A 22,042-nucleotide genomic window follows, 5' to 3' on the forward strand; every position below is an offset into this window, starting at 1 on the left:
TGAGTCCAGGGGCCCCGCCCACTAGCACGAGCGGGTCCTCACTGTGATTTTTTTTTTTTTTGGTTATCTCACAATTTCTTTTTTTTTTTAATTTTATTTTTAAACTTTACATAATTGTATTAGTTTTGCCAAATATCAAAATGAATCCGCCACAGGTATGCATGTGTTCCCCACCCTGAACCCTCCTCCCTCCTCCCTCCCCTCACTGTGATTTTAACTGAACAAAACCAGAGGGTATCCCAACCTCTGGGGAAACTGAAGTTTCACCTCCTTTATTTATTAAAAACTCACCATGTGCAGGGCATAGGCTTGGCACTAGGGACACTGATCAACGAAACACAATCCCAGAGGAGCAGGCAGGGTGGCTGGTTAGGGTGTCCCCGCCAGCAAATGGGCCAGCGCCTCCGTCTCAGCCCCTACCCTCCTTCCCTCCAGACTTGGGTGGAAAGTCCCAGTTTGAGACCTGGCTCTGCAGGTTGCTAACCACATAGCCATTGGCCTCTGTTTCTCCCTCTGTATCTTGGGAGAGAGTCCCTACCTCTTTCAAATGAGGATGCTTAAGGGAAGGGCTTGGCCCTGGGTGAGACCCATCTCAGTGGGCCCACCCCGCTCTGCTCCGCAGCAAACCGCTGCAAGAAGGCCCAGGTGAAGAGCTGTACTGAGTGCATCCGCGTGGACAAGGACTGCGCCTATTGCACGGACGAGGTGTGTTGCTGCGCAGCCCAGCCACCTCCCCAGCCTGTGCGCCCCACCCCTGGGCTCTGGCCAAGTCCACACTTGCCACACCCTCGGCCCAGCCTCGGGCCAGGTGGGCGTGGGAGAACGGGCAAGGGTTCAGGAAAATCAAGGGGTGTAAATCTGGGGTTAGGACAGCAGCGGGGACGGGCACTGCCCCCTGACTCCGTCTCCTTCTGGCCAGGCGTTCAAGGAACGGCGCTGCAACACCCAGGCCGAGCTGCTGGCTGCTGGCTGCCGGCTGGAGAGCGTGGTGGTCATGGAGAGCAGCTTCGAGATTACGGAGGTGCCTGGGGTCAGGGGTCGGGGGAGGCAAACTCAAGGCTGGCTGCTTATGGGGTGTTATGGGGTCCTCTGGCTGAGCTGAGCGGTCTCTCCGTTAGATCTGGAGAGACCCTCCAGCCAGCTGTCCCCCTCCCTTGGGCACAGGAAAGGCAGATCGACACCATGCTGCGCCGCAGCCAGGTGTCCCCCCAGGCGCTGCGGGTGCGGCTGCGGCCGGGCGAGGAGCGGCACTTCGAGCTGCAGGTGTTCGAGCCCCTGGAGAGCCCCATGGACCTGTATATCCTCATGGACTTCTCCAACTCCATGTCTGACGATCTGGACAACCTCAAGAAGATGGGGCAGGATCTGGGTATGGAGCAGAAGACTGCGGGGCATGGAGAGGGTGCCCCCCGCCCCCAGCTGCTCAGGAGGCCAGGGCTCAGGCTAGCTATACCCACTCCTCAAGGAAGGACAGGACTTCTGAGCACCCCAAGAACTCCTTCTCCCCGTTCTCAGAGGAGAGTCCTGGCCAGACCCCCAATAACCATTCAGCAGTACAGAGGGAGGGCCCCACTGGGTGGGCCCCAGACCCCCTCTGGTCCTTTTTGGTTTTTTTGGCTGCACCGTGTCATGTGGCTTGTGGGATCTTAATACCCTGACCAGGGGTCAAACCCTTGCCCCTGCAGTGGAAACCCAGAGTCCTAGCCATTGGACCGCCAGGAAATGCCCTCTTCTGGTCCTGACAAGGAGGGTCCCAGCTGCTATGAGGCTAAGTCCGAGCTCAACAGACGGCTGGTCCAGCTCCCCACCCACCCCCTCCAACTTGCTGCATGCATGACTCCAGGTCTCCTGAGTCCCATTCCCTTCATCTGTAAATAATGACAGGGCTGCTGTGTGCACGAGCTGATGCCAAACATGCAGAGTGTTGATGTTAAGTTATTAAGTTATTCTTCCTCTTCCTCCTTCCCAAACCAGCCCCCAACACCTATGTAGATGTGGGGTTCTTGGGGCTCAGCTGCCCCTTCTTTTTGTTTTTAAAAAGTTTATTTATTTTTAATTGAAGGATATTGCTTTACAATATTGCATTGGTTTCCGCCATGCACCAACATGAATCAGCCATGGGTGTACATATGACCCCCTCCCTCTTGAAGCCCCCTCCACCTCCCACCCATCCCACCCGTCGAGGCTGTCACAGAGCCGCCCGGGGTTGAGGTCCCTGAGCCACACAGAGAATCCCCCCCCCAGCTACTATTTTACACATGGCAGTGCGTCTGCTTCCGTGCTACACTCTCCGTTCGTCCCACCCTCAGCTGTCCCCTGTCTTTCCTACTGATGCCCAGCTCAGGTCCTGAGGCAGCTCACCAGCGACTACACAATAGGATTTGGCAAGTTCGTGGACAAAGTCAGCGTCCCTCAGACGGACATGAGGCCTGAGAAGTGAGTGATCGACCGAGTGGACAGGGGTCCTGGCCAGGTGGCCCACCTCCTCTCCACCCAGGCACTTTGAAAATCTTGGGGTTGCACTGAGCCAAGGGGGTGGTCCACAAGGAGAGTGGGCGCAGGGCATGGGGGTCTTCTTCCCTGACTTTCTCTCTCCCTGACGCTCCCCTTCCCACCTTCCCAGGCTGAAGGAACCCTGGCCCAACAGCGACCCCCCCTTCTCCTTCAAGAATGTCATCAGCCTGACGGAAGACGTGGAGGAGTTCCGGAATAAGCTGAAGGGGGAGCGCATCTCAGGCAACCTGGATGCCCCCGAAGGAGGTTTTGATGCCATCCTGCAGACGGCCGTGTGCACTGTGAGCATGGGGAGCCTCCTTCCGGCCTAGACCAGGGCTGTGTTTCTCTACAGAGCTGCCCACTGGCCTGCTCTGGTGCCAGGCTGGAGCCCCCATGCCCTCAGACAAGCTCAGAGCCTTTGGGGGACCCTCAATTCCAATCCAAGTTTAGAGGTGTTGGGGCCTGAGCAGTCTTACCCTGGTTTTGTCTTGGTCACCAAGGCGGACCTGAGCCTCGGCGTTCTGGAATCTTAAGTGCCCCGAGCCCAAGCTCCCTGCTAATACCCATCTCCAGCTGTGCTAGAGGAGGACACTTTTTACGTGCGCATCAATTTTTTCATTTAAAAAATAATGCACTGATGTTATAGACAATTTGGAAAACAAAGAACAGAAATTGCCCATAATTCCACCACCATCACAGAGCCAGCCAGCTGCTTGCTACCCTGCCAGCGTGCATCATTCCCTTATGTAGTCGAAATCAGTGCAGGTTATAGTTCTGCCCTTTTTTCCCCCGCCTATTGCTTTTATAAACACGGTTTCCAAAACCACCCTATATATTTCTCAAACAAGTGGCCATGCGCTGCTGTCCCTGTTTTAAGTTTTTTGTTGAACATTGTGTGGTGTCCGTTTTTCTATGCAGTTGAGAGATGCTCGCAGAGTGATTGAGACCTTGAGGGGACAGCTGGCTGAAACTGGCTCCCATCTTGCATGGTGCCCGCTGTGGGTACAGTCCCTGCGTCCATTTCCCGCTCCCCATGGCTGGTTTCTGTGTCCCTTCCCCACCCTGGTCATCCTCCCAGCGCTGTTTGTCATGAGCGTTGCTGACGGAGGCTGTGAATCCCGAGTCCCTGCTGAGCGCTGCGTTGGGACGCGCCTGCGCCATGGCAGTGTGCGGCGCTGTGACGTTGCCGTCAGCAGGCCGCCTGCTCCACGGGCACCCCCTTCTTGCTCTCCCCAGAGTGACATTGGCTGGCGCCCTGACAGCACCCACTTGCTGGTGTTCTCCACCGAGTCGGCCTTCCACTACGAGGCCGACGGGGCCAACGTGCTGGCCGGCATCATGAGGCGTAACGATGAGGAGTGCCACCTGGACCCCACGGGCACCTACACCCAGTACAAGATGCAGGACTACCCGTCGGTGCCCACCCTGGTGCGCCTGCTCGGCCAACACAACATCATCCCCATCTTTGCCGTCACCAACTACTCCTATAGCTACTATGAGGTGAGGGGCTGGGCCTCCCTGGGCTGGGGGAGGGGCCCACCCCCACCCCCACCCCCACCCCCACCCCCACCCCCACCCTCCTTTCTTTCCTTCCGAAAACTTCGGATGGGCCCTGGTGGGAAGAGGCGGTCATGTGCCCATCCTCCAACCCCACTCCCCAGCAGGCGGGAGCTGAGAGCGTCCCCTACCCGCAAAGTGGGTGAGCCCCAAAGCTCCTGTCTCTATCCGGAGCGATGACGCTCATCAGAGGCTGCGCCCCGGGCCCGACTTTCTCCCCCACAGAGGCTGTCATCGTATTTCCCCGTCTCTTCACTGGGGGTCCTGCAGGAGGACTCGTCCAACATTGTCGATCTGCTGCAGGAAGCCTTCAACGTGAGGGCCAGTGCGGGCTCCAGGGTCCAAGGGCGGCGGGGGCGAGTGGGAGAGATGGCTGAATGACAGAGGATTGGGAAACAGGATGGAAGGGCAGAAGGGTCTCCTGCGGTCCCTGAGGAGCCCCCCCGGGCCTGGTCCCAGGCTCCTGCAGGCTCTGCTCCCATGACCCCCCAGCACCCAGGCCTCCATGTAGGTAAGACTGCAGCTCAGGCAGCCAGGCCACGGTGCGTGGGTCTGGGGCCCACCTCCCAGGTCATCGATAACCTGCCCCCTTTTAGCGCATCCGCTCCAACCTGGACATTCGGGCCCTGGACAGTCCTCGAGGCCTGCGGACAGAGGTCACCTCTAGGATGTTCCAGAAGACGGACACAGGGTCCTTTTTCATCCGGCGAGGGGAAGTGGTATGCCTCCGTGGGGGCCCTGAGACAGGGGAGGACAGGGACAGCGCCCTGTGGGGTGGGATCTACCCAAACAGAGATCCAGAGCGTGACCTCCCAAGTCAGACAGACCTGGGTTTGAAGCCCCTGGAGCAGCCTCTTGGCTGAGCTCTGCACCGCCCTTGGGTGAGCTCTGCACTGCCCTTGGCTGGTGCTCAGCTGTAAAGCCGAAATCAGTCAGCATGGAGCCCAGGTTGCCCAGCTGAATGAGCGGGCCGGAGGCAGCCCTGCTTACTGTCAGGCTCTTGTTGTCCTGACTCTGCCTGGAGGAGCTAGTTGGGAGCCCTGAGCAAGGGCAGGCAGGGAGCTGGGAGCCAGGGGCCAGACACATTGCTGAAGCTTTAGGGCCGAGAACTTTCAGGTAGAACTGCCATCCTGGCTGGTCTAGCCAGGCCTGCCTCAGCTAAAGACGAGGTCCCTGCAGGGCACATACCAAGTGCAGCTGCGGGCCATCGAGGACTTGGACGGGGCTCATGTGTGTCAGCTGCTGGAGGCAGACCAGAAGGGCACCATCCATCTGAAGCCGTCCTTCTCCAATGGCCTCCGGATGGACGTGGGCATCATCTGTGATGTGTGCTCCTGTGAGCTGGTATGACACGGCCCCGCCCAGGGGGCGTGGGCAGGGAGAGGCTTAGCTGACTGTCCGGGGACCCGAGTAACAAAGCAGAGCTCCCTTTTTTGGGGTGGCGGCAAGCATCTCCCCCCCCTCCCCCACCCACCCCACCACGATTTCATTCCAGCAAAAAGAGGAGCGGTCATCTCGCTGCAACTTCCATGGGGACTTCATGTGTGGACACTGTGTGTGCCATGAGGGCTGGTAAGTGTGGTGGGGGTGAAGCCAGCACCCAGGATGCCAGCAGCTCCCAGTGAAGGGGCCCGCAAGTGCTTGATGCTGGGCATACCATGGAGGCAGGCTGAGGAGGGGGTGGCAGCCAGGCATAGAAAAGGCTGAGAAAGGGGCACATCCAGTTGCTGGATTAAATTCAAAGAACTTTGAAAAACATGGATATGGGAATTCCCTGATGGTCCAGTGGTTAGGACTTGGTGTTCTCATGGCTGGAGCTGTGGGTTCATTCCCTGATCCGGAAACTTAAGATCCTGCAAGCCATCCAGTGCAACACCCCCCCACCCCCCAAAAAAACCCTGGATAATTCTTGAAAAAATACCTGGACCAGTCCATTCTGAAGGAGATCAGCCCTGGGATTTCTTTGGAAGGAATGATGCTAAAGCTGAAACTCCAGTACTTTGGCCACCTCATACGAAGAGTTGACTCATTGGAAAAGACTCTGATGCTGGGAGGGATTGGGGACAGGAGGAGAAGGGGACGACAGAGGATGAGATGGCTGGATGGCATCGCTGATTCGATGGACGTGAGTCTGAGTGAACTCTGGGAGTTGGTGATGGACAGGGATGCCTGGCTTGCTGCGATTCATGGGGTCGCAAAGAGTCGGACACGACTGAGCAACTGAACTGAACTGATATCGGATTATCTCTGCAAAGTCATTTAAGAATCAGGACAGGGTGTTGTGGGTCGGGCAGAGGGGGAGGCTGACTTTGCCCTCCATCCCTTTTGAACCTTTAGTATCTGAGCCATCCTGGAGAAGGAAATGACTACCCACTCCAGTATTCTTGCCTGGAAAAATCCCATGGACAGAGGAGCCTGGTGGGCTACAGTCCATGGGGGCGCAAAGAGTCGGACACGACTGAGTACACAGCACATTTGAGCCATGGGCCCCTATTCCCTGAGCAGAAGTGAGTCACAAATGAGTGATAGTGAGAGTAAGGGCTTTTCAAGCTTCAAGACATTGAACAGATTTGTCGTGACTTGAGGGGACAGAGGGAGGGTCTCAGGGAACTGAGGTTTGAGTTCAGTTCAACCACTACTGTCTGCTTAACTTAGACCCATTGAGAGCCTCAGTTTCCTCATCTGTAAAATGCGACGGTGAAGGCCCAGCCTTCTTGCTGGGCAGTGGGGAAGTGACGGGCTCATCCCGCAGGAGCGGCAAGACCTGTAACTGCTCCACCGGCTCCCAGAGTGACCTGCAGCCCTGCCGGCGGGAGGGCGAGGACAAGCTGTGCTCCGGGCGGGGCGAGTGCCAGTGTGGCCACTGTGTGTGCTATGGCGAAGGCCGCTACGAGGGTCAGTTCTGCGAATACGACAACTTCCAGTGTCCCCGCACCTCTGGGTTCCTCTGCAATGGTGAGCTGCTGACCCAAGTGGGGTGGTACAGGGCTTTGGGGGTGGCCTGGGTGCCCAGCCCACACCCTGCCCCACTGGTTCTCCCATCAGAGCCCAAGTTGGGACGGCCACACCAGGAGTCAGAATCCGCATGTGCAGGCCAGATTCCCTGAGCGCCTCCCCCAAGTCCAGTCCCAACCTGGACCTCTCTCCTCCTCCAAAAACTTGATGCCCAAGGCCCCTACCAGCATGACATTACTCTTATGTTTAAGACTCTGGCTCCCCTGAGGTCCTCCAGTCCACACTCACCTTCTTCTCCACTCTCCCATCCCACTAGGGTGGGTACTACCCAGCGCGGTCTCAGGGATTTGTGCTATAAGGCATGGTGATCTTTCCTCTCTTGGAAGGTGCTACATCTCTGGCAGGCAGGGCCTGGGGTAATGCATCCCACAGGGCCCAACACAGTGTGGGTCCAGGCCAGGGGCCCATAGGCTGGCCAGAGTTTCTGGAACTGGGCAAGGGCCACAGAACCCACAGGGGCCACGTGGAAGGACTGACTGGGTAAATGGAGGAGATTGAATGAAAATCCACTCACCAAATACTTATTAAATCCCAACTGTGTACTTGCCACTGGGGGTCTACTCTTTCCTTCATTCTTGCTTTTATCTGCCTTCTCTTCTCTTTACCTGCCTACCCCACAGTGCACTCAGAGAAATGAAGGGAGAACCCAGGATGTCTGGAGAAAGACAGGTATTTAGCACAGGTGGAGCCATGAGATAGGAAGGGAGGGAGATGCTGCTGGAAAGGAGGCAGGGCCAGAGTGTGAGGGGTTTGGATTCCAGGCCAGGATGTATCCAGTTTTAGTCTAGTCCACACTTTTTCTCGGAGAAGGCAATGGCACCCCACTCCAGTACTTTTGCCTGGAAAATCCCATGGGCGGAGGAACCTGGTAGGCCGCAGTCCATGGGGTCGCTAAGAGTCGGACAAGACTCAGCTACTTCACTTTCACTTTTTACTTTCACGCATTGGAGAAGGAAATGGCAACCCACTCCAGTGTTCTTGCCTGGAGAATCCCAGGGACGGGGGAGCCTGGTGGGCTGCCGTCTCTGGGGTCGCACAGAGTCGGACACAACTGAAGCGACTTAGCAGCAGCAACACACTTTTTCTTAAAGGGCCAGACATTAAATGTTTTCAGTTTTGTAAGCCAAACGCTTTCTGTCACTACTGCTCAGCTCTTTGTAGCAGAAAGCAGCTATAGGCAATACGGAAGCAAATGAGTGTGGCTCTGTTCCAGTAACACTTTTGCAAAAGCAGGTGGTGAGCTGGATTTGGCCTGCAGGCTGCAGTTAGTCAACCCCTATTGTAGCAAAGATATTGGACTTTATCCTTTGGGCAAAGGGAGTCATTGGAGGTTTTAATTTCATTTTCTCTTTATATGTTAACTTTGTATCCAGCCACCTTGCTCAACTAACTTATGTAACCTAGCAACTTATCTATAGATTCTTCTTGCTCTTTGGGGACATTTCTGATAATGTCCCCAAATAGCAAAATACCAAAATAACTGGCAAATAATGACAGTTTTTTGTTTCTTACTTTCCAATACGTATGTTTTATTTCTTTTTCTTACCTTATTGCATTGGCCAGGATTCATCAAAGGTTCTTAAATAGGGGAGACATGTGACTGGATTTGTGTTTTGGGGTGATCACGCCATCTGCAGAGTGGAAGGTAGAGGGCAGAATAGAGCTGGGGGAAATGGAGAGAAGGGAACTCCAGGAAAGAGAGGAAGAGACGGCTCTGCCCATGGCTGGAGACAGCCTAGCTCCCGAGGCAGCCCTGCCGGGTGGGCAGCCTGGAGTGCAGGAGCAAATGTGCCTCTCCACTCTCGCCTCCCCTTCTTTGCAGACCGGGGACGCTGCTCCATGGGTCAGTGCGTGTGTGAGCCTGGCTGGACAGGCCTGAGCTGTGACTGTCCTCTCAGCAACGCCACCTGCATCGACAGTAACGGGGTGGGCCAGGGCCTGAGGCAGGCAGCGGGGGGCGGTGGGCGGGGCCCCTCGCAGACAGGGATGGGGCGCAGCTGGCTCATGGGGGCCTCCTTTTGCCTCAGGGTCTCTGTAACGGGCGTGGCCACTGCGAGTGCGGCCGCTGCCACTGCAACCAACAGTCGCTCTACACGGACACCGTCTGCGAGATCAACTACTCAGCGGTGAGGCCAGACTCGCTGGGTGTGGGCTCGGGGACCCATCGCCATGGGAGCTGCCCAAGGGGGTGAGGTTGCGGGAGCGGGCCTGGCAGGGGCCACCCAGCACAGTACCCGTCTGCCCCTCCTCTTTGCCCACCCAGATCCACCTGGGCCTCTGCGAGGACCTGCGCTCCTGCGTGCAGTGCCAGGCCTGGGGCACCGGTGAAAAGAAGGGGCGCACATGCGAGGAGTGCAGCTTCAAGGTCAAGATGGTGGATGAGCTGAAGAAAGGTACAGGGCAGGCAAGAGAACTGGGCAAGGGGAGACTTCTAAGAGGGGGGGGTGTCACTCATCAGGGCGGGGCTGTAGAGCTGGGTAGGGGGCTCGTAGTCCAAAGTGAGGACAGGCAGAAGAGGGGTTCCAGGCCTGGGGAGTGGTCACAGAATCCAGACTGGGCACACAGACCCAGGGAGGGGACGCACAGTCTGGCCAGGGCACCCAGTCCTGGGGAGGGGGCCATGAACATAGCGAAGGCACAAAAACGGGCCCTGGGGCACACAGCCTCCTTTCCTCTGGGTCAGAAAAATGTTCTAGAAGCCCAGCTCCTGAGTGATGCCCAGGACAGGCACAGATTTGTGGGCTTTGACGGTCCTGGGCAGGGCAGCCCCCACTTCACCGCCCCCCGTGTGCACAGTCTGCCGGGAACTCACATTCTTCCCCAGGGAGAGGCCTCCTCCCCTCCACCCCGACCCTGTGATGGGCAGGGTGGGGCCCCAGAGCAAGGCTGTGGTGAGGAGCGGACCCCTCGCCAGGCCCTGAGGCGCTCCAGGCTGGGGTCGGGTGCCCTGCTGACCGTCTGTGTCTGCAGCGGAGGAGGTGGTGGAGCACTGCTCCTTCCGGGACGAGGAGGACGACTGTACGTACAGTTACACCGTGGAGGGGGACAGCGCCCCCGGGCCCAACAGCACCGTCCTGGTGCAGAGGAGGAAGGGTGAGCCGGCGGGCCGGCAGGGGTGGGCCTGGGTGGCCTGTCAGACCCGCGTCGGGGGATGGCACCGGCTCCCTCCTCCTCCTCTTTCCTCCCTAGAATGCCCCCCGGGCACCTTCTGGTGGCTCATCCCCCTGCTCATCTTCCTCCTCCTGTTCCCGGTCCTGCTGCTGCTGCTCTGCTGGAAGTACTGTGCCTGCTGCAAGGTGGGGGCTCCCCGGTCCCCACCCCACTGGGGTCCCTGTAGGGGGCAGAGGCCAAGGGAACCCACACGTTCCGCCCAGCTCTGGTGCCGTCCCCACCCCAGCCCCTCGCCTCTGCCAGCCACCAGTGGCTGGACTCCTGGGAGTCCCTGGCCCGGGGGTCAGCAGCATGCAAAGGGTCACGAGAACCAACAAGAAGGAAGGGCTCTGCCCACCAGGAGCTGGCCGTCTCCCTGGGAGGAAAGACCGGAGACAGGAGAGTGCAGAGCATGGCCCAGTGTGGGATACTGAAGGGGGCAGAGGCGCCCCTATGGCAGCCCCCAGGGTCGTATTCATGCGTCTTACAGGGAGAAAGCGTTCTGTGATCAAATACTTTTGAGAAAGTGGTTTCTCCTCTGCAGGGCTTCTCAGAGCCTTTGAGCTAGTTGTTTGCATAAGGAAACTACATGGGGAAGGAATTCAGTGCTTCCCAAAGGGGTTTGATCACAGAACCTTTTCCTTTCCAGAGTAGATGGCGGGACCAGAGTCCCAAGGCATGCATTTTGGGTACCCTCTGCCCCTGTTCACCTCTGTGCCCACACCCAGGCCCCTGTAACTGCCTGGATATCCCGGTGTCTGGGGAAGGCACTGCTAACCCCTCTGGACCACTGGCGTGGGTGGGAGGCGGTGGCCGGAGGGACTTCCCTGGGCCGGTGCGGCCGTCTCAGCTCTCATCCTCGCCCTCCTTGCCTCCTAGGCCTGCCTGGCCCTTCTCCCTTGCTGCAACCGAGGTATGGGCCTGGCCTCGGCGGGGGCGGTGGGCCTCTGACAGCTCCTTCCTTCAGCAGGGGTGGAGGGGAAGCAGGGTGCCAAGTCTGGGACAGAGGCCGGGGACCGTGGGAGGTCCCACCTGTGGGGTGTGGTGGGGGAGGGTCTAGGAAGCAGCCCCTCAGCCCCGTACTGAGGCCTAGGTCCCACAGGTCACATGGTGGGCTTCAAGGAAGACCACTACATGCTGCGAGAGAACCTGATGGCCTCGGACCACTTGGACACGCCCTTGCTGCGCAGCGGGAACCTCAAGGGTCGCGACACGGTCAGATGGAAGATCACCAACAACGTGCAGCGGCCGGGCTTCGCCTCGCACGCTGCGGGCATCAACCCCTCGGAGCTGGGTGAGGGCCGGGGCTGGGCACCGCGTCTCCTGGCGCTGCCCTTGGGGCCCGGGGCACGTTCACCACTGCTCCCCGGTCCGGGATCCGGCGTTTCTCTTTTCTCTGGGTATCAGGTGCAGGCACAGGGCTGGCCACCTCCTACCCTTCCTGAAGGGTATACGCCCCCGGTGCCCCCCCAATCCGAGCCCAGCTTCCGGAGGAGGCTTCTGTGGTGTCCATCATGGCGGGACTGACGACCCCCCTCCTCGCCTGCCCTAGTGCCCTACGGACTGTCCCTGCGGCTTGCCCGCCTCTGCACCGAGAACCTGCTGAAGCCTGGCACGCGAGAATGTGACCAGCTGCGCCAGGAGGTGGAGGAGAATGTAAGGAGCTGGTCCCAGGCAGTGGGCACGTCTGGGCCAGGTGTGAGCTGGGTGGCAGGAGGGCAGAGGGAAGCTGCCTTGGAGCCTGGATGTGTCCGGGTGGGAAAGAAGGGCTTTCTCGGACACATGCGTGGCTGGGGGTCCCCTGGGATCTGCCCCCCATGAATGCTTCCAGAAGGGTAGATCCACTGCGCGTGCCTGTGGCCACACCCCCAGCCATGCCCAGGAGGTCCTCTGCGTGCAGGGGCTCCCCCAGGGCCCCAGCCTCACAGCCCTCCCTTGCCCGGCAGCTGAACGAGGTGTACCGACAAATCACAGGCGCTCACAACCTCCAGCAGACCAAGTTCCGGTGGGTCCTGGGCGCCCAGGGTGGGGTTGGTTGGTGGGGGGGGTGCTGCTCCCATAGCTGATGCCAGGGGATTTCTCCCAAGCAGATAATCCCTGCCCCTTAGGGACCATCTGGCTCACAGTCTTCACTTTGTCCCCCACAGGCAGCAGCCCAACGCCGGGAAAAAGTGAGTCGAAGACACATCCGTGGGCAGTACCAGCCCCAAGTCCCACCTCCCCTGTCCCCACCTCCCCCATCCCCACTTCCATCTCCATCATTTCCGCCCCATGGGAGAGGAGGGCTGTCCGGGTCTGTCCTTCACTGAACACATACCCATACGAAGCCCTCACCGAGAGCCAGCCCCTGTATGAGAACAAGAAACCCACAGGGAAACGAGCCAACCCAGTCCCTGGCCTCACACGGGCAATAGCCCCCACCCAGTACCAGGGATGGCCGGTGCCCAGAGCCAGCCCTCCTCTGAGGCCAAAGGCCTTGATCCTGGAGGCGCCGCTGGTTACCAACCAGCTGGTCCAGTGGGTGACGCACTTCTTTCCCAGTTCCCACCCCGAGTCCCAGACCCCCCAGGGAAGAGTGGGGTGGGGTTCAATACCAAGAAGACAAAGTACAGCTCTCACCGGGCACATCACTGTCAGTAAGAACCATTGAGACTGGCACTTTGAGTGTTGACCACCGGCCAGGCCTTGTTCTAAGGACTCATGTGTGTGGTTATCTTACTCAAGTGGGTGTCATGGCTATTCCCATTGTATAGTTGAGGAAACTGAGGATCAGAGAAGTTAAGCAACTTACCCAAGGTTACCTAGCCATTAAGACAGAGAACCAGGGGAATTCCCTGGTGGTCCAGCAGTTAAGGCTTCCCAGGTGGCTCAGTGGTAAAGAACCTGCCTGCCAGTGCAAAGGACAAAAGACACGGGTTCAGTCCCTGGGCCTGGAAGATCTCCTGGAGTGGGAATGTCTACCCACTCCAGTATTCTTGTATGGAAAATTCCATGGACGGAGGAACCAGGCGGGCTACAGTGCATGGGGTCACAAAGGGTCAGACACGACACAGCACAACACAGGAGCAGCAGTTAAGACTCAGGCTTTCGCTGCCAGGGACCAGGTTCAATTTCCATGCGGTTGGGTTAAAAAATATATATATTTTAAGATGAAAAGCCAGGATTGCAGCCAGGCAGTCTGGCCTGTCCCCTTGGCATCTTTGCTGCCCCGCCTCTACATGTGCGTCATCAGCCCTTCTGGGAGAGGTGGGCAAGGAGAGGAGCCTCCTCTCACAGATAAGGACCCTGAGGCTGCAGGGGGCGGCGGCAGGGCCAGCCCGGGCCTCTGCGTCTGTCTGGCTCTGAAAAAACTGCTTTTTGCTGCCTGGAATCTTGTGCCCCAATGCAGAGAGGAAAGGCAGGAGGGGTGGACAGGGATGCGTGGCAGCCTCCCAGCTGGCCTGACACCCCCCACCCGCCCCGCCCCCAGGCAGGACCACACCATTGTGGACACTGTGCTGATGGCTCCCCGCTCGGCCAAGCAGGCCCTGCTGAAGCTGACGGAGAAGCACGTGGAGCAGGGGGCCTTCCATGAGCTCAAGGTGGCCCCCGGCTATTACACGCTCACCGCAGACCAGGGTAGGTGGGCAGGCTCCCTGTGCTCCTCCCTCTCAGCTCCCACCCCCGTGCAGCCCCCTGACCCCTGTCTGACGGCTCCCCACCAGATGCCCGGGGCATGGTGGAATTCCAGGAGGGTGTGGAGCTGGTGGACGTGCGGGTGCCTCTGTTTATCCGGCCCGAGGACGACGATGAGAAGCAGCTGCTGGTGGAGGCCATCGATGTGCCTGTGGGCACCGCCACCCTCGGACGTCGCCTGGTCAATATCACCATCATCAAGGAGCAAGGTCGGTCAGGATGGGGGCCAAAGGGGACTCTGGGACCCTTGTCTCTCCTCACATCCAAGTGGAAGTGGGACCTGGCCATGTGGCCTAGGCAAGCGACTGAACCTCTGAGCCTTGGTTTCTCCATCTGCAAAATGGGTATCTGGCTCTTGTGAGGGGGTTGTGGCTGTACCTCTCATAAGTGCTCAGTATGGGGCTTCTCTTATCATCACCAGAGGGTACTGAGTTCTCCTGGGGCCGTCCCACGACCCTCTCCTTCTCCTGTGGCCTTTGAACTTGAGACTAAATGGGTCCCCAGGATGCCAGGACATCAGAGCAAGAAGGGACCTGGGGCTTTTTCTGCCCAGGCCTAGCTAGAGGGCGGGCAAGGCGTCACACCACCATCACCTACCTTGCCTTCCCTGCTAGTTCCTCGGGGAACCTGGACTTGTTCATAACCATCCTTCCGGCGTCCGGAGGGCCTGTTCTGGTTGCTGACCCCTCCTCCCCACTTGCCGCAGGACTTAGGCCTGCTCTGCCCCGGCCCTCGGTCTCAGCACTCGTCTCTGGTCTTGCCGCTGCCTGGCCTCCCTTCTCTGCCCCAACTCTTCCAGGATGTCAGCTGGACACTGTTCCAGCCTTGTCAACTTTTCCTGGAAGACTTTCCCAGCACCTCTGTCCACCCTCCCCAGAGAGCAGAGGGGTGAGGGGTGAAAAGCAGACTCCTGAAGTCTGGACCGGGCTGGGCCAGAGGGAGGGCAGGGGCTGAGAGGGGGACTGTGGTCAAGACCCCTAACCAGCGCCTGGCTCCTTGCAGCCAGCGGGATCGTGTCCTTTGAGCAGCCCGAGTACTTGGTCAGCAGCGGGGAGCACGTTGCCCGCATCCCCGTGGTCCGGCGCATCCTGGACAGCGGCAAGTCGCAGGTCTCCTACCGCACGCAGGACAACACCGCCAAGGCCAACCGGGTGAGTCCTTGCCACGAGGTCAGGCACATCCCAAGGGCCCAGTGGGGGCTGGACACAGCGGCATCCTGGGTCTCTGGATGCTGGTTGTGCCACAGGCTGGCCTCCCAAGGACACGTTTCCCCTGCCACCCTGCAGCAGGGGCATCAGTTCAGTTCAGTTGCTCAGTCGTGTCCGACTCCTTGCGACCCCATGGACTGCAGCACCCCAGACCACCCTGTCCAACACCAACTCCCGGAGCTTACACAAACTCATGTCCATTGAGTCGGTGATGCCATCCAGCCATCTCATCCTCTGCGTCCCCTTCTCCTCCCAGCTACAGTCTTTCCCAGCATCAGGGTCTTTTCAAATGAGTCAGGAAGATCTTCTGGAGAAGGAAGTAGCAACCTACTCCTATTCTTGCCTGGAAAACCCCATGGACAGAGGAGCCTAGTGGGCTGCAGTCCATGGGGTGGCAAAGAGTCGGACACGACTGAGCAATTTCACTTTCACTTTCACCAAAAAGGCCAGTGATGCCCTGAATAAGGCCTCATCATGTCCAGACCATCCGTGTCCCCCTTGCAACATTCCAGGATCCACCCGGACACTCTTCAAAGAAATAGACTGCCCCCTCTGCCATGGCCCAGGGACTCTGGCCTTGTTGACGGGGGATCACAGGCCTTATGTCCCCAGGCTGTCATTGCCAGGCAGGCCCTCTGTCAGCCAGGCCATAGGACCAATCCTTCAGGGCAGGGAGGGCCTCGTGGTGGGCTGGTGTCAACTTTATCACTTTTTGACAACTTAATCACTCTCAGACAACAGCCATGTCCCTGCTTAGTTTGGCTTATATGTCTGTTTTTCTAAATTAATTACCAACGTTTTGTGTATTTTGATTTTTTTGGCCATGCTGCGTGGCTTGTGGGATCTTAGTCCCCCAAACAGGGATCAAACCTGGACCCAGGGACCTGGCAATGAAATTGCAGAGTCCTAACCACTGGACTGCCAGGGAATTCCTTATTACCATTACCAATTTTTTTAAATTAATTTTTTTATTGGCATACAGTTGATTTACCATATTGTTTTTCTGCTGTACAGCTAAGTGAATCAGTTAAACATAGACATATATCTATCCACTCTTTTTTAGATTCTGTTCCCGGATAGGTCATTACAGAGTACTGAGTAGAGTTCCCTGTGCTATACCATAGATTCTTATTAGTTATCTATTTTATACCTATTACCAACATTTTAAAAGTAGAAATATTCATATCAAAACTTCACTGGACTTTCCTCTTGGACTAATGGTTAAGATGCTGCGTTTTCACTGCAGGGGGCATGGGTTCGATCCTGGTCTGGGGAAGTTCCATATGCCACAGAGTGTGGCCCAAAATTAAAAACAAAACAAAAAACTTCACTCAAAAAGTAATAAAGGTTAGTCGCACTGGCCTGCAGACCCACTTGGCAATCATGAGAACAAGTGTGCGCACACACCCTATTCTTTATTTCTTTTTATAGGTAGGAATAGTTCTTATTACTGCTCTAATGCTCCCAGTAAAAATTCCAAAAAGAAATTTGTACAACCATAACGTCACTGAAAGTGAAAAAGTGAAAGTGTTAAGTCGACTGCTCAGTCATGTCCGACTCTTTGCAGCCCATGGACTGCAGCCCACCAGGCTCCTCTGTTCATGGGATTTTTCCAGGCAAGAATACTGGAGTGGGTTGCCTTTCCTTTCTCCAGACGATCTTCCCCACCCAGGGATCAAACCTGAGTCTCCTGCATTGCAGGCAGATTCTTTACCGTCTGAGCCACTAGGGAAGCCCTTTATAAAGATCCTTTGGTAGTGAACTATGTTTTTTAACATTTTAAAATATTTCTCAACTTTTTATTTTGAAAAACTTCAAACCTACAGCAGAATGGAAAGACTAATAAAATTAGCACCCATTTACTCTTGACATAGATTCACCCATTGTTGCTAGTTGCTTTCTCTTTCTATACAAGTGTATACATGTATGTATATACAGATATATGCCTGGGGGTATAGCTCAGTGGTAGAGCGCATGCTTAGCATGCATGAGGCCCTGGGTTCAATCCCCAGTACCTCCATCCTTACATTTTTGAGCTTCCATGGTGGCTCGGACTACTAGCAAAGAATCCGAATGTTAGCTTACAGCGCCACCTAGTGGAATTATGTGAAAAGGCTTCCCCCTACACACTGCAATCTATCTGCCCCATATAGGTACACATTAATCCCAAGACGTTCAGGAAAAAGCTCTAGGGCATTGAAAAATAAAAACTGGAGGTAATAGAAGCACCCCACCCAGAAGGCAGGGCCGGGGGGCTGGTGGGATTCAGACTTCAGAGCCCCAGGGCAGGGAACAGTTCTCCCTCCTAGATGAGGCCTGCAAATCTCAGCTCCCCTGGCTGAGTGCCTGCCTGTGTGGGACCCCCCCTGTATCTGCATCCTTGTCTCTCTGTACCTTGGTTCAAATCCCAGCTCCACCACAACTACCTGTGTGAACTTGGGCATCTTTCTTTACCTCTGTGTGCCTCAGTTACCTGATCTGTAAAATGGGGACAGTAATATCTCTACCTCACTCTGCCCTGAGGAAGAAACGAGCTAATATCTGTAAAGTACTTGATGCACAAGAGGTGCTGTATAAACAGGAGCCATTCCGTGTCCACGTGGGAGAGTCTGCGTGAGGGTCTCTGCACTGGCTGTCGGGTGGGGGTGGAGCGTGTGGCCCTGGCTCATCTCCCAGGCCTGCTCCAACTCTGACCCCTTCTCATTCCTAGGACTACATCCCCATGGAGGGTGAGCTGCTGTTCCAACCTGGGGAGACCTGGAAGGAGCTGCAGGTGAAGCTCCTGGAGCTGCAGGAGATGGACTCCCTCCTGCGGGGCCCCCAGACCCGCCGCTTCTACATCCAACTCAGCAACCCCAAGTTCGGGGCCCGCCTGGGCCAGCCCCAGTCTGCCACTGTCATCATTGGGGACCGAGGTAGCCGGAGCCTGGGGTCAGGTTAAGCAGGTGGGGAGGGAGGGCTGGGGCTTCTTGACAGTCTCAGCCGTAAAAATACAGAAAACTCAGTTAAATTTGAATCTCAGATAAATAACAACTCAACTTGTAGTATACGTATATCCTATATGCTATCTGGGATATACTTAGTCTTAAAAAGTATCTTTGTGTGAAATTCCAGTTTAACTAGGCATCTTGTATTTATCTGGCAACCCTGCTCTCAATCAGAGAGACTGGGGTCATGTGGCCACAGGCCTGCCACTGGCTGGGAATCCCACCATTAGGCCTTAGCCCTTTGACTTCAGCCTTAGTTTAAGCTAAAACGCAAGTGTTTCAGAAGGGGTGAAACACTTCTTATGGGCCCTTAGCTTCCAGTATAGTGGGGCCTGTGAGCCCACCCTGGAGGGGAGGTTTGCCAAAAGGATGGGGGCGGAGGAGGAGTCTTGGGGTAGGGGAGAGAGGAAGGGCGTTGGGAAGAGAAAATGTTCTCTGTGGGACACTCCTTGGCTGCCAAAGGGACAAAGAGAGCAAGCCCTCATCCCTCTGGAGACCCTCCCGGGTCCCCCTGGAGCAGGGGGAAGGTTCAGTTCAGTTCAGTTCAGTCGCTCAGTCATGTCAGACTCTTTGTGACCCCATGGACCGCAGCACGCCAGGCCTCCCTGTCCATCACCAACTCCTGGAGTTTACTCAAACTCATGTCCATTGAGTTGGTGATGCCATCTAACCATCTCATCCTGTATTATGACCTTCTCCTCCCGCCTTCAATTTTTCCTAGCATCAGGGTCTTTTCAAATGAGTCAGTTCTCATCAGGTGGCCAAAGTATTGGAGTTTCAGCTTCAACATCAGTCCTTCCAATGAACATTCAGGACTGATTTCCTTTAGGATGGACTGGTTGGATCTCCTTGCAGTCCAAGGGACTCTCAAGAGTCTTCTCCAACACCACAGTTCAAAAGCGTCAATACTTCGGCACTCAGCTTTCTTTATAGTCCAACTCTCACACCCGTACGTCTGATGTGATGTGAGGGGGAAGGAGTCTTGGTGTTTAACTGGGCATCTGGTGCCCCCTGGTGGTGCAGATGGGTTCCTGTCCCCTCAAGCCAGAGAGGAGTCTCTGCTGACTGCCTTGCCCCGGCTTGACCCCCTGCAGACGAGCTGGACCGGAATGTAATGAACCAGACTGTGTCATCACCCCCACTGCCCCGGGGTGACCTGGGTGCCCCACAGAACCCCAATGCCAAGGCTGCTGGGTCCCGGAAGATCCACTTCAACTGGCTGCCTCCTCCTGGCAAGCCGACAGGGTACCGGGTAAGGTGGGGGGCGACAAGGGAGGTGGATGGGAGGCCGGGCATATGCTGCAGAGGTGGGCCTGCCGAGGCCAGAGAGGGCCCCAGGGAGAGGAGAGGGCGTGCTTGGCCTCAGTGGGTGGGGAACCCCCATCGGCCCCTGAGGGAGGAAGAAGTCCCTGGAATGTGGCCCCCAGAACCCGGAAACACCTGTGCCCTATGCCAGCCCTGCTGCATGCGCCTGGCAGGGCACTCAATCCCTCCACTTCTGTGTGCCCACCGGACTGTAAGGGCAGGGCTCAGCGGAGGGACGGTGGGCTCTGTCAGCTGCTCCCCGCTGACCACCCCCACCCTGGGCACAGGTGAAATATTGGATCCAGGGTGACTCCGAGTCTGAAGCCCACCTGCTTGACAGCAAGGTGCCCTCAGTGGAGCTCACCAACCTGTACCCATATTGTGACTACGAGATGAAGGTGTGCGCCTACGGGGCGCAGGGCGAGGGCCCCTACAGCTCCCCGGTGTCCTGTCGCACCCACCAGGAAGGTGAGGCCTCACCACATCCATCCCTGGCCACCCTGATGCCAGCCTGCCCAGCCCTGGCCTCGCCCAGAACTCTGCCCTCTTGTCCGCTGTTGACAGCACTCTTCCTGCACCCCCTCTGCCCCACCCAGTGCCCAGCGAGCCCGGGCGTCTGGCCTTCAACGTCGTCTCCTCCACCGTGACCCAGCTGAGCTGGGCCGAGCCGGCTGAGACCAACGGCGAGATCACAGCCTACGAGGTCTGCTACGGCCTGGTCAATGAGGACAACCGTAAGGACCCGCCCTCATCTTCTGCCCCCAGGGAGGGAAGGGGGTGGAGAATGGGAGGAGGTCATGGAGTCCAGGTCAGTGGATGAGCCCCCACTCTGGTTGCCTGGGGGCATTGTTAGGTTTGTGGTCAGGTTTGGGATTTCTTTGGAAGGAATGATGCTAAAGCTGAAACTCCAGTTCTTTGGCCACCTCATACAAAGAGTTGACTCATTGGAAAAGACTCTGATGCTGGGAGGGATTGGGGGCAGGAGGAGAAGGGGACGACAGAGGATGAGATGGCTGGATGGCATCACTGACTCGATGGACGTGAGTCTGAGTGAACTCTGGGAGTTGGTGATGGACAGGGAGGCCTGGCGTGCTGCGATTCATGGGGTCGCAAAGAGTCAGACACGACTCAGCGACTGAACTGAACTGAACTGAACTTGGGCTGAGTTAGTTGCATTCCAAAGCAGAGCCCAGAAGCTCCCAGGGCAGGTGAGGATGGAAGGCCTGAGGTTATGTGTGTGCAATGGGGTCACAGGTCCAGAGTGCCAGCCCACGCAGGTCAACGAGAGTGGCTCAATTCTACACGGGTCCCTTCAGGCCAGGGTAGATATATTTAGCAAATAAAAAGCAGAGGACTCCCTGAACTTCAAACAATTTTTCTAGTACATTTCATGCAACATGTTATCAGAGCACCTGGCAGAACTCTTTATTTTTCTCCCGTCCTGGAAGGGAGAGCTGACCCCTGCACTTGTCAGGATGGAAAACTTTTCAAGGGAACTCAGTCCCCCGCTCTTGCCTGGTGCAGGGCCCTCCTCTCTGCATAGTCACCTGTTGAGTCCATCCCAGGGATGGAGAGCTTCCCACCCCCAGATACAACCTGTGAACCCTAAAGTGGGTCAGGCTTAGCACTCCCAGGTATCCCAACAGGGCAGAGGGCAGCAGGATTGTTCTGGGCCTCAGGCTCCTTGCTCTGTTCGCCTGGCCGACCAAGCACAACCTTTTCAGCCACTGCGTCATACCTTGGCTCCTTCTGTTGGCGACTCCTGGTCCACCCCTGGACCACTGTCAGGAAGTCTTTTCTGGCCTGGCCTTTAATCTTAACCAGGCGTGACTGATGGTTTCGGCCCACACTCTTAGCTCTTGCCTCACAAACATGTAAGGAAGCCCTCCTGACCAAAGGGCATCAGCCCTTTGGGGTGGTCCCCTTCCCTTCTCCCCCTGGCAGACAGATGCGACAGGGTGGACCCCACCTCAGCACTCAGAGACCTCCCCCAGGCAGACAGTCCAACATCAGCCAGTTCTTGGAGCACAGCCATTCTTTTATCAGAGAGCATCGAGCTTTGCAAGTGGGGTTTTCCCCGAGAGCCCTCCCTTGGACCCCTCGGACCCTGCGATCTCTTCTGATCACCCAGAGGGCCCCATGTTGTCAGGTCGGGGCCCCTAGGCACAGCAACTCACTCAGAGCAGCCTGGGGTCTCTTCCTCCCCGCTCCCAGGGCTGTGTGTCCTCCCTTCTGGGTGTGGGGGAGCTGCCTCACCTCTGCTCCCGGCTAACTGACTCTTGTGCAACCTCCATCCCACCCTGGCACACTCAGCTCATGCAGGCCTTGGCCTGTCCTCTGCTGCAGGGTCAGGCCTGCCTCTCTCCTCCCGTCCTTGCCCAGGTGGCCAGGGCAGCCTTGGCGAGTGTCTGAATGTCTCCACTTTTAAAATATTTTTTATTTATTGTTTTGGTTGTGCCGGGTCTTCATGGGGGCATGCGGGGTGATCAGTCTTTATCGTGGTGCACGGGATCTTTTCAGTTGTGGCCTGTGGGATCTGGGGCTTCCCTGGTGGCTCAGCGGTAGAGAATCCACCTGCCAATGCGGGAGATCTGGGTTCAGTCCCTGGGTCGGGAAGATCTCCTGGAGGAGGAAATGGCAACCCACACC

General features: G+C 57.0%; 1 protein-coding gene and 1 non-coding gene across 6 annotated transcripts in view; both read left to right on the plus strand.

The window, feature by feature from the left end:
• ITGB4 (integrin subunit beta 4) overlaps nt 1–22,042 on the plus strand; it is a 33,173-nt gene that overhangs the window by 4,857 nt on the left and 6,274 nt on the right. For all 5 annotated transcript variants that reach the window (XM_044938584.2, XM_025279517.3, XM_025279518.3 and 2 more), the window contains exons 3-30: nt 623–705; nt 920–1,021; nt 1,165–1,369; nt 2,340–2,436; nt 2,624–2,795; nt 3,733–3,996; nt 4,279–4,368; nt 4,650–4,772; nt 5,233–5,397; nt 5,549–5,625; nt 6,806–7,008; nt 8,891–8,994; nt 9,096–9,194; nt 9,332–9,461; nt 10,039–10,161; nt 10,258–10,364; nt 11,098–11,131; nt 11,321–11,512; nt 11,771–11,874; nt 12,165–12,223; nt 12,366–12,389; nt 13,688–13,836; nt 13,923–14,102; nt 14,896–15,044; nt 17,812–18,016; nt 19,183–19,340; nt 19,681–19,861; nt 19,990–20,127. In XM_044938584.2, the coding sequence (XP_044794519.2) occupies nt 623–705; nt 920–1,021; nt 1,165–1,369; nt 2,340–2,436; nt 2,624–2,795; nt 3,733–3,996; nt 4,279–4,368; nt 4,650–4,772; nt 5,233–5,397; nt 5,549–5,625; nt 6,806–7,008; nt 8,891–8,994; nt 9,096–9,194; nt 9,332–9,461; nt 10,039–10,161; nt 10,258–10,364; nt 11,098–11,131; nt 11,321–11,512; nt 11,771–11,874; nt 12,165–12,223; nt 12,366–12,389; nt 13,688–13,836; nt 13,923–14,102; nt 14,896–15,044; nt 17,812–18,016; nt 19,183–19,340; nt 19,681–19,861; nt 19,990–20,127 (3,717 nt within the window). The remainder of the gene's footprint in view (nt 1–622; nt 706–919; nt 1,022–1,164; nt 1,370–2,339; nt 2,437–2,623; nt 2,796–3,732; nt 3,997–4,278; nt 4,369–4,649; nt 4,773–5,232; nt 5,398–5,548; nt 5,626–6,805; nt 7,009–8,890; nt 8,995–9,095; nt 9,195–9,331; nt 9,462–10,038; nt 10,162–10,257; nt 10,365–11,097; nt 11,132–11,320; nt 11,513–11,770; nt 11,875–12,164; nt 12,224–12,365; nt 12,390–13,687; nt 13,837–13,922; nt 14,103–14,895; nt 15,045–17,811; nt 18,017–19,182; nt 19,341–19,680; nt 19,862–19,989; nt 20,128–22,042) is intronic.
• On the plus strand, nt 17,050–17,121 carry TRNAA-AGC. The gene has a single exon. It is a non-coding gene; the product is annotated as a tRNA-Ala (tRNA).

This window comes from Bubalus bubalis, chromosome 3, assembly GCF_019923935.1.
Source record: "Bubalus bubalis isolate 160015118507 breed Murrah chromosome 3, NDDB_SH_1, whole genome shotgun sequence".
Lineage (NCBI taxonomy): Eukaryota > Metazoa > Chordata > Mammalia > Artiodactyla > Bovidae > Bubalus > Bubalus bubalis.